The sequence below is a fragment of the Labrus bergylta genome, chromosome 4 (genome assembly GCF_963930695.1).
Source record: "Labrus bergylta chromosome 4, fLabBer1.1, whole genome shotgun sequence".
In the NCBI taxonomy this organism is placed as follows: domain Eukaryota; kingdom Metazoa; phylum Chordata; class Actinopteri; order Labriformes; family Labridae; genus Labrus; species Labrus bergylta.
In genome coordinates this window covers 16,366,736-16,378,247 of record NC_089198.1, presented here as the reverse complement: position 1 = coordinate 16,378,247, position 11,512 = coordinate 16,366,736, and the positions used below count along the sequence as shown (strand labels likewise).

The following is an 11,512-nucleotide window of genomic DNA, read 5'->3' as shown; positions in this document are numbered from 1 at the left end:
TTCAGATCCTGCAGTAGGAGCAGGAACCAGCATCTGTCGTAAATTTCGAACATGGTACGCAGTGACAGTCATTTTATGTCGCCGTTCTGCGTGCATGTTAAGTCATCGCTGTGATTATAGATGCATCATCCATTAGACTACATTTTTAAAACATGAAGCCTGGAAGGGCTCCCTTGAACTGGACACAAACGTCTTGTGCTCGCTCACAGACTGTCACTGCAGGCCGAGGCTGGCGGAGGCGGTCATGCATAAAAGGACGCTGACATTCTCTATCAGGACAACCTCTGTGCCTCATCAAGTATCTGTCCTCCACTGGGTGCCTATCATGAAATGATCTAATTTGCTAATTTCATCTTCAAGCCCATTTGCAAAGACATTGAAATAGATCTGATATACATCGAGGACACAGAGCTCTGTACACTCCCATCCATTTGCTTGTGACGTTAAAGTCGTATCGATTTAGTCAGGATTGGACCTTTTCATTATGGTCAGGCCTCTTGAGATGTCTCTACTCGGCCTATCATGTTGTAATGAGCTGTTGCATCACTAGATGGCAGTACGCATCCAGTCACTCTCAGTGTGGGCCTTGTGGGTTCTCATTTAAGTCAAATATATTTTGGAACAAAAATGAAACCTCAAGGGAATCCTTAAATACATATTTGTTTACATCATAGAAACTTGCATTTCAGATGCTTCAATAGGGTTTAAGTCAATATTGGGGGGGGGGGGACTAAAGTTGGCATAGAAGTGTATGGTGGTCTTAAATTACTGAACTCATAATGACTCTCACAGATGTATTAACTCTCAGACTAGACCTATGTGGTTTACCTCAGGCTTGACCTCTGTGACCTTACCTGACAGAGGGACAGGATGTGTTGGCATGGGTATCTAGTGACATCAACACCTCTCTCTCTCTTTCTGAAGCATCCCTTTTATGCCCTGCCAAAGATTGTGTTTCCTGAGGTATCTGGGGTGACAGAGGAGTTTGTCTCAAGTTCAGTATTTAAGGTTTAAAATATAGGTTGGCTCCGTTTTTAGACCAGGGCCTGGTGCTCCCTTTGACTGCAACCTGCTCCCCTTTAGCACAGACTCCATTAAACCGGGATCCAAGGATGATTCAGGGACCTCTGAGAAGGACAGGGTCACCTGATCAATGGGTTTGAATGTTTTTCATGTTGGATATGAAGCATAAAAGTTCTGTCAGAAAGTATCTCTGAAGTTAAAGAAGTAACTTACATGTAGTAAAAGTAATACAGATGTTAGTTAACAGGGTGTTAGGTGACTGAACATGTGCTGAAAAAACAAACATAAAAGCTTTAAATTGCAGAGTATCCCATTTTATGTTACAGACTTTATGTGGCATGAATACAAAAATAAACAACCCAACAAAGCAAGGGTTTAGGACATTTAAATAGACATTTCCATACTACTATTATTATTTATATTTTGTTGCCTTTTAGTTCTTTTTATTGCAAATATAAAAAGTAGAATTAAGGAAATATCTATGTGGAGATTGTAGTTTGTCTAGCTTTGCCTATGTCTAATATACAGTTTTTACAGGTGAACAGTGTACAGTGTGAAAATAAACATGCTCCCCAGGCACGTGAGTTCTGTTAAAATGAAACGCAGGACATTGTGCTTCTGTGTGTAACTGCATGTGTGCATTTGTTTGTAATTGTGTGAGTGTGTTATGAATAAGAGACAGATGGTGGAGAGCTGTTGGAAAACAAATTATTGGCGCAAGGTCAAAGGGAGTCCAGGGAGAGTAGTTAGCAACATGTTGGTCTCAGAGCGCCACTCCATCATCAGCCTGAATCATCCATTACCCATGCTTCATTGCAGCGCTGTGTTTGGACAGGATGGTTCTGTCTGGTCACCGTGTCCGAGTCCAACATATAACCTTATTGTGTCCGCTTTGAGCAGTAACAAACCATTAGCTGAAGGAAGATCCCCGTTTTGTCTTCCACAGAACCCCAGAAGAAGTCATGAACTGATATATAGCGGTATCTGCTGAATTGGATTCAATTTCAGATTTAAATCTATTTACAATAAAGGAATTCAGTTGATCTGCCCTTTTTTTTCTCAAATGAGATTACCTGAGAAATGAATGTTATTTCAAGATGAAAACAAGCCGATGTTTGAGCTGTTCAGGGTTGCAAACTATTTATGGCTCAGAATTCCCTTTTTATTTTCTCTCTCTTACTAAGTTTAGCAAATAGCTTCTAAATCTTAGCCTGACTTGCAGCAGAGTAGAAGGGCTCTGTTGTTAAACTGTCATCAATAGGGGGAAAACACTGGCCCCATTACGTAATGCACACCTTTACACAGCCCAGTCACAAACATCACGACACACGCAGATGGAACGGCAGTTAGTGCCATAGGTAGGAAAAGAGGAATTTACTGTTACTGTTGAATGTGCACATTAGATCCAGTGGAATCCCGTAAACCCATACTTATAAAAAAACAACGTGCCTGAAGGGTGACGCTCAAAGAGATATTACTGGAATTATAATGAACAGGAATTCCAATACTTTAACACTGTGTAATTAGATGACGCAATGTCACAAAAAAACAGACACACAAACATTATGATGATTCAAAGGGAAATACTCAGGGCGCTGAAATATGAAATACAAGCATTCTCAGACAAACATCACTTTGTTGGTCAAATTTTTTTCAAACAAATCTAATTTCATTAATTCTAGTTTAATTCACTAGTAATGAATCAGGCTATAATTTTTACCTTTGACATCGAGCACATATTGGCTGTGAAAGTGCTCAATGCTAGTGATGCTATTGGTCCACTACTGCAGTATAGACTGCATAATAGATTACCTTTAAATTTGGCTTTCATGGTAGAGCCATTAAAAAGTCAAAATTTATTTTTTTGGTGGATGTCTCACATCTCACTTTGTTTTCAGTGCTGATATACATTGGACATATTATCAGTCATTAATAACTTTATTTTGATTGTCAAAGTAAAACTTATACCTTTAGATTGTGCATGTCTAACCAGTAAAATACTGTGGATTGTGTTTTACCATGTTTGTTCAATACATACTAACCTAAAGGTGTTAAAGGATTAATATGTTACTCTTACACGTATCGTTTAAAATTGTTTCTTCAGTCCAGCTTCAAAACATATGAAAGTGAAAATGAAAGTTTGTATAAATCTTTCCGTCTACCTCTAGGCAAGAAACTAATAGAAACAATTTTTCAAATAAGTCACCACATTCACACAGCGGCCTTTTTACCTCTAATGATAGGGTCAGGGTGGGGATCTTTGATGCTGTTTGCATGTTGATTTATTCTGTTACAGGTTGCAAATTTCATAAATGAGGGCAATTTGATGATCATTTCACCACTTCTGGATTGTCACGCAATCGAAAAGACTATGATTAGAGAAAATCTGGAGGCACAATGGGCCATACTTGAGAGGAAAAAAAACAAAAACATTTGTCATAGGCTACCGTTGGGTAATTGCTAGTGTTAGCATTCAGCCCCTTTATAACTTTTTATACTAGCATGTAAGACTAATTAGCAAACAATTGACAATGCTAGCTCTTGTGTAGCTATCTGTTGCTAACACAACACACTACTTCCTGTGGGGTAAAAGACTAATTCACCCAGGAATGACCTACAGTGAACACCAAATGCCAAAGAAGCTGCAGGTGTATTATGACAAATAAACTCCAGGTGTTTTCGAGACAATCCAAGGACATTCAGGTCCTTGTATTTTCCTTGTATTACCTTTCACTCACAGCAAGAAATTGTCAGATTCTCATGCACTCTCTCAACTCTAAATACTCTGTGTTTCAATCGTTTCAATCAGAGTGTGCGCCTTGGTATCACCTGCAGGATGGTAAGGAATCCTCTGCAATGGTGAATGTGTCTGTGTTGATATCACAACAACCGGTAAAATGTGTTTCCATACAAACACAACAGTATAAACCATTATACAGGTAACAGTATAGAGTACAATGCAGTGAAACAGAATCAACTCGCCCACTTGGTCTCAGTGAATGTTTCAGAACATTACAGGCTGCATTCACACATCCGCTCACCAAGACTGCATGGGAACATCTTACCAGGGGGCTGGCAGGAAACAAAAATGCATGAAGTCGAGTTAAAAAGATTTAGCTCTTTGTTGTCACGCATACACCCAACTTGGACAATGTCAGGACATTTTCAGGAGTGCAGCGCATATGTTAAATGGACTAGATATAAGACAATGACTGTGTATTAAAAATGCCACTCTGCTGCCATGTCTGTATCAGTAATAAGAACCTCTGGTGTAACACCTACATTGAGCTGTCAGACACCAAACAACACATTTTGTGCTACTGTGAGGCCAAAGTTTCAAGTGTGTAGGCGTGTGATTTACTGTGATTATATCCTCACAGCTACAGCAGACAGAAGGCCAATTTAATGCATTTCTCTGGAACATCTCACACTGTACTCCAATGTACCAATTGAATACAACAGAATTAAACACTGATTAACATTCAGCACCATCAATTTCTCCTTGTGCGTCAAACACCATGACTCATTTGAGCTGGAGGACCTACTAGCCTAAACACACAGTTCAGTTGAAATGTCACCAATACATTTAGGTAGGAGTTGTGTTTGAGGGTGTGAAACCTTGTGAAGGAATTCTCGTCTGCATCAACAAGGCAGACTGTCACCCAAGTAAACACACGTTATGCAACACTTCACACCTGTAAATGCATTTTTGGCGGGGCCAATGATTGTGAGGGCCACTGGAAAATTATGTTGACAGTGTCTCAGTGACTCAAAGCCCCCCTTCCTGCTCTATAACATCCTGTAAATCACCAATCAGAGTGCAGTGGCTGCAAGTAAACAATTCTGACAGCATGCGTTTAATTTTTTCCCTTTCGGCATTCACACTATTTCTCTCATCTGTTTAGTTTTTCTTCTGCTCTGCCAATGTAACAAACAGTCCTCCTTCTGTTTCCTATTGCATAATGTTATTAAATTCATATTTAAACTTATTCAGCAGTAGAATGTCCCTTCTGAGTTAAACTAGGGGAACACAAATACTGCCAAGGATTCTGGGTTTGTACTTTGAGAAAACTGCCAAAATATCCACAGGCCTCTAATATTTGTCATCCTTTCTCCATCTGATAAAATCAATCATCTGTATTTAATCATTTATAATCACAACAGCTGAAACAGCATTATTCTTTTAGACCTGTATACAGAATATTAGCCAATGTTTAAGACTGGGATTTTGAAGTATAATGGACTCACAGCTTGCCTTATTTATTGTCGTGCAAATATTGTTGTCAACCAACATTTCAATCGGCACAAGATTTATAAAGTAAAACTTTCTACATGAAGCGCAAAAGGGGCAGAATGGCGTAAGTATACACCTTAGGCAGCAATCTGAATACAATTATACTTACAGTAAGTTAATCTCTATAAACAGACACCTGCATATAAAGGCAGCTAACAATCTCTTTCAATATGTCGTACCTCAACACCAACTCCCTTTTTGCTTTAAAGCGCAGAAACCCTGAAAGGTTGTTGGTTACTCCCAGAGACTTTACAACTTCGGACGATCAGTAATGGCTTCTAAGATTGCTGCTAGCTTAGTGTGAGCATTTAAAGACTAGGCTAGCTTCCAGTTTTCATGACACTGTTCAAAAAGTCTAAGATTAAATCTACTGGAGTGAAAATATAAGGGGAAATACTGGATATTTAAATGTTAGGGCTAATGTTAGACTTGGAAAACAAAACCTTTGTGCTCCACAAAGTGTGTATCTGAAAGTTGCAATAGCACATGGTGGCCCAGTATCTCTGAGTGATCCCATGAGTGACCAAAGGACTATAACACATTGTGCAAACCATCGTCATATCCACCACACAAACACTGAGTTCCTGCTCCTAGGAGAGCTGCTTCAGCATTTAGGAGGAATGCCTTTGTAAAACGCTGTGTGCCCGCTATGATCCTCTGCTTGCTTTTTACAGGTTGTCTGAGTCGTTATGTTACGTAAGGAAACACACCTCAGTGGTAAAAACATAGTGGAATACCGGTGACTTTCCATAGGTAGTAAAACGGACGGGTTAACTAGGCAACGGATTGAGCCTGTGGGACCAAACACAGATGTGCACTGTGAGCTACCTTTCAGGGTAAACAGGCTCAATGCTGTTGGTACTTAAGATGGAATATTTTGTAATTGAAAACATCGTGTTGGTTAAGAAAAAACACAAATGAAAGAGGTAGGTGAGACAAACGTAGAGGAAGTTTTACCAGTTTACAGATGTGAGAAATAGGCTTACAACCTTAGAGACCAAAACATGTTTTTGCAAACTTACAATGGGTACACTTGTGTTGGTTATAGATGTTCTTTTCCTCTCTCCAGGTCTGAACCAGACAAAGTCCCAGACGTAACACATGCACAGTTGGAACACAGGTGGACTACAAGTCTCCTATAGAGTGAGAAAAGAGAGACAAACAGTATGACTGTGATTTAAAGAAAGGGTATGTTTTCAGCAATGTGCCCTGTAAAATAATATATAAATGCTTCACTTATCTTTAAAGCCATGTTTTAAGTTGTGCTAGTAGAATGAATGACTGTATGGGGTTGGCATTGACGATCTATGAGTCTCTTGGTCAGTAAATCAGTCCTCCAACCTTTGATCCAAACAAATATTTCTACAGAATGAATGACTGAATTACTTACTATAAATTGTTGTACAACTATTCCTGGTCACATGAAAACTAAGCCTACAGATTGTAGTGATCCCCTGACTTTCCTGTAGTGCCACCCTAAGGTTAACATTGTTTTTTTTAAATGTGATGACTTGATAACGTCTGAATTAATTGTCATCAAATTTGGAACATGTGCTTTATCTATGTTGCAGAGAGAATGAATTCCAATGGCTTTGTGCACACTGGACTTTTTCTGTTACACCACTGTAAAGTTAAGTCATTTTTTGATTGTCAACAGGAAAAGCAGGCAACTGTTTGGGGCCCCAGACAAGTAGGGGTTCCCTGAGGGCTCACAAACTTAGACCAAAGCAGTGGCCCAAAATGTGAAAATTTTGCAACAACAGTAGGAAACCTCCCTAAGGAGCCCCATCTGACAGCATTCACTCTCGTTGCCCTGCTAAGCATTGCATTATTGCAGTGAAAACCAAAGCTTGTCAATGAAAGTAAACATTATAACATTATAACACATAATTTGTGTTTATATATTTTTTGCCCCACTGATGTAATCCAGTGACTGTGATATATTTTTATTTGACCAGTTTATTTGTCATGTGAGTAGCATTTTGTAATTATTATTTCTATTTATGCAGTGATGCAATCTCACAACTGTGCAATGTTACAAGTTGTCTGTATGTTTGAATGTAAAAAATGAACACATGAAAAAGGCAATACAATTGTAAATCCTAAAAAAAAAACAGTAAATGTCTCCATGCTTGGACGGCTACATGTGGTTTTAATGTGGGTTTGGTAGGAAGGACAGAAGACAACCACACCATGTCTCCATTCCTAGCCAGATTTCCAGCCTATCCTCCTGTGCCAGACATCCTGCCCTGCTGTGGGTTCAGAGCCTCAACTGTTGAGCCTTGATATCACTCAGTGCCCGGGCCATAAACTGAGTTTAATGTTAATCATATGGTGATTTAATGGTACAACTATCAGTTACGGAGGAAGTAAACAGCGCAGCAAGGGACAGCCAGCAGACACATAAAGAGGTGCTGTCCAGTCAAAACAACCTGCAAAGACATACCAACTGCTGAGGCACAATGAAAGAATTCTGTACAGGAAAAAACAAGTGTAATTTTCCACTGATACTATGTGATTTTCACTTGTTTGTCCCTTTCAGCACAACTACCCCCAATAACACCAAATAGAAGACACACATGGACAAACACTCCACACACCCCTGGCTATGTTCCCCCCCCACCCAACACACTTCCAGTCCCCTCCTCTCTCTGACAGTTAACTGTATAAATATCCCACTCTCAGCATTGCTGTGATTCAGACACTGGCTAGCCCTGCCTAAAGAAACTCAGAGAAACAAGCCAACAGCAGAAAGAAAACATCTATAATCAAGCGGAGATTGTTTCTACTGAAGTGAGGAGGATACAAAGTTGCAACAGAGAAACTTTCCCAAAGTAGAAGATCAAAACTTACTTTGACCCTCCAATATGTGGGTCCAGGTGTTTCTCTTGTGTATTTCCTGCTTTACCCTGTCCACCTTAAGCCAGACCCAAGACCGAGCCTCCCTCCATCGCTCCAATGATCGAGCCGGGCACTGCCAATACACCTTCACCGTGGCCAGCCCAGAAGAGTCCAGCTGCTCCGGAAACAACATGAAACCAGAAGTGGACGGAGTTTTGTCCCGACTAACCCTGCTGGAGGCTCTGGTCAGCCGCCTGATAGCAGGAGAGGACGGAGGTGCAGGAACAGCGGTCGGAGCAACTGAAGAGGGTCTTCAGGAAGCTTTCACACAGGTTACAGGGGAAAGAAACCAGCTGCAACAGGACAAGGAACAGTTGAACAGGCAGATCCAGGGGCTGCAGAGGAGGCTTGAGGAGCTGAGTGCAGAAGCTGAGAGTCTGAGGCACAAACCCTGCCAGCAGACACACAGACCTGCAAGTGGTATGTACAGCATCATGTGTAAAGGGAAAACATGCACAAATCAAAGTTTAGTTGACAGACCTCTGGACCTAAAAGAGAGGCAATTTATTTTGGGCATGCAATAAGTTTTCCTTTAGGGATGATGACAGGTAAGCAACAAATTATTTTCTGGATATTTGCAAGTTATGGCTCCTCATTATTGATGCTTTTTAAGGTTTTTCAATGTTTACGTTGTTGACATTGGATATGAAAGAACTTAGGGGGCAAGAGGTCAGGCTGCAGTTTAGCTGTCCAAGGCTGAGTGAGGGGTTTGGAATTTGCAACACAGACTTTGTCACTCATGCATGTCGGTTTATTGAAGTGTAATCATTTTTAGGAGAGCAAAAGCAAGGTTATAGAGGTCAATAAATTAGAAAACGTTGACTTTTTTTGCATATGGACAGTGGCTTTCTTTCAGGTCTATGTCAAATTGTGATTATTTAGACGTGTTCTAATCAAAGGTCCTTCACAGTCTTAAGTATTTGGTAACATTTTACATTCTTTAATGCAGTTCTCCTTCACTCTGTGTCTCTCAGACCCTGCGTATGATATTGGGAATGGTGCCTACCAAGAGATGAAGGCTGAGGTAACAGAAGTTCCAGCATCCCATCTCTTTCCTGAGGGCAACTTCACAGGTAACTTGATTTACAGATGATTTTGTGGCTGCTCAAATCATCATAGTTAATGCCTTAGAAATCATTGCAAATATGTGATAATAGTTAAATAACAAAATTATGAAAACCATTCAGTGCTCCCACATTGTAGCACAATCTCCTTAAAGATTTATAATTCCTTTAGATAAAGCACAAGAGCTGTATCATTTCAAATGGCTTCTTATCTTTGTAAACTGTTTACGACTGTAAAACCCTGTGTTTGGGTTTTCGTTCGGTGAACATGACCATTTTATACATGGAGAGGACTGGGTGGTATTGTAAAATTGTGATGAATTTGGCATGAATGTGTGGGCTGGCCTTTTATCATTGATAAAACAACTTCTTGATGTGTGTATATAACTGCCCTCCAAATATGTAACAAATACCATATATTTGACTTCCCTTTTTATTGCAGGTTGTGGCGAGCTGCAGTCAGTGGGAGACCCTGTGATGCACAAGAAGGCTGATAGCATCACAGGGAAGTACGGAGTGTGGCTGCAGGATCCCGAGCCACTGGGTGATCTCTACACCAACAAGACAGCTTGGCGTATCAACGCGGTGGGCAAAGACGTCCGTCAGCTCTTTGCATATGAGGACATGGATCAGTTCTCCCAAGGTTTTCCAATGAAGGTCCTGGTCCTGCCTGAGCCTGTGGAGAGTACAGGGGCAACCATGTACCGCGGCTCCCTCTACTACCAGCGCAGGCGCAGCCGTACTCTGATCCGTTACGATCTGGCCTCCGAGAAACTGGCGTCACGCTCAGACCTGCCTCATGCCGGCTTCCATGGTCAGTACCCGTACTCCTGGGGCGGCTACACAGACATCGACCTGGCAGTGGATGAGCAAGGCTTGTGGGCGATCTACAGTAACAACAAGGCAAAGGGTGCAATTGTGATTTCCCAGCTGGACCCCGAGAGCCTTGAGGTAAAGAGAAGCTGGGAGACTAACATCAGGAAGAACACAGTGGCAAACGCTTTCATGGTATGTGGTCGTCTGTACACAGTGGCCAGCTACACAGCACCCAACACCACCATCAATTATGTGTTTGACACAGCTACAGGAGAGGGGCGAGCTGTAGCCGTCCCCTTCAAGAACAAGTACCGGTACAACAGCATGGTAGACTATAACCACGCCCAGAGGAAGCTGCACGCCTGGGACAACTTCCACATGGTTACCTATGACATCAGACTTGGACGGGCCAATCAGGGCAGAAGCTAAAGGGGACTACGACAGAGAGATAATGCTGTTAAAAAGGACTGTGAATAAGACGTATAATCATTTGCATTACACTGAGATTATCTTTAAATTCTATTTTTCTATTACTATCATAAATAAAAATATCTAGCAACTGAAATAAAGTCATATAACAGTTTCATAGTCGTAGTCGGGATTTAAATTGGAAATATTTTTGCTATTTGTTTATAAAAGATCTAAAAGAAAGTAATTTATGTAAAATGATAAACTTGTTTTTCTTTCAAACATTTATTTTTCAATTGAGTTACCAAAACCAGTTATTAATGATGATCAGCACATTTATGCTGGCTCTTGTGTCTTTATTTGTATGTTTGTATGTCATTTAAATATAAAATGTTTGCCTGTCTCATTTATTTATTGTCTGATTTATAACACAGATAAATTAGATTAATCATTTGACTTAATATTGGCTGTAAGAGGGGATCAAATACAACTTGTACTAGTATCATGTAGCCTAATGGAGGCTTAATAATAACAATGTGAACTGAACAGTAGGCTAGCTGGCCAGCAAGGGTAGCCTACCCATCGTCATATTTGTGTGGTCATTCAAAGCCGGGTGCAGTTAACAAAGCGCCTTCTCCATTATGGCTCCTCGACATCTGTAAATTCAGGGACATATTTAACCAGGCGCCGAGACCTAACAAGAAACATTAAATATTTACAAATGTTCATAAACAGTGTGACAGTTTAAAAGCTCTCTTTTTTTATGTGTAAACTACGCACAACTACGCACCTGTGCTCGGTGAGGTTGTTACCCTGAAGAACATTATGGTGTTGCCAATTAATTACCATAGCAACAGCATCTGAATGGTGGGTGTACCGTCCTTCACATTGCAGCCTAAGCTAGCATTGACACAGATAGATAACCCTAGATACATTAACTTAACTTTTCAATTAAAAATTATGGGTTCTTAATTTTTTTTTATAATTCTATGGATAGAAATTGTAT

At 40.4% G+C, this 11,512-nt stretch overlaps 1 protein-coding gene across 1 annotated transcript; it reads left to right on the top strand.

Moving 5' to 3' along the window:
- Positions 1 to 8,004: 8,004 nt before the first annotated feature.
- On the top strand, positions 8,005 to 10,909 carry LOC109997726 (myocilin-like). Its single transcript, XM_020652324.3, has 3 exons — positions 8,005 to 8,638; positions 9,193 to 9,291; positions 9,725 to 10,909. Exons 1-3 carry the CDS (start codon positions 8,185 to 8,187, stop codon positions 10,525 to 10,527), a joined length of 1,356 nt encoding a protein of 451 aa, XP_020507980.2. The 5' UTR covers positions 8,005 to 8,184; the 3' UTR covers positions 10,528 to 10,909.
- Positions 10,910 to 11,512: the final 603 nt, after the last annotated feature.

Coding starts and splice junctions, on each gene's coding strand:
- LOC109997726 (XM_020652324.3), top strand. CDS start 8,185: ATGTGGGTCCAGGTGTTTCTCTTGTGTATTTCCTGCTTTACCCTGTCC. Junction 8,639..9,192: donor GACACACAGACCTGCAAGTG/GTATGTACAGCA, acceptor TGTGTCTCTCAG/ACCCTGCGTATGATATTGGG. Junction 9,292..9,724: donor TCCTGAGGGCAACTTCACAG/GTAACTTGATTT, acceptor TTTTTATTGCAG/GTTGTGGCGAGCTGCAGTCA.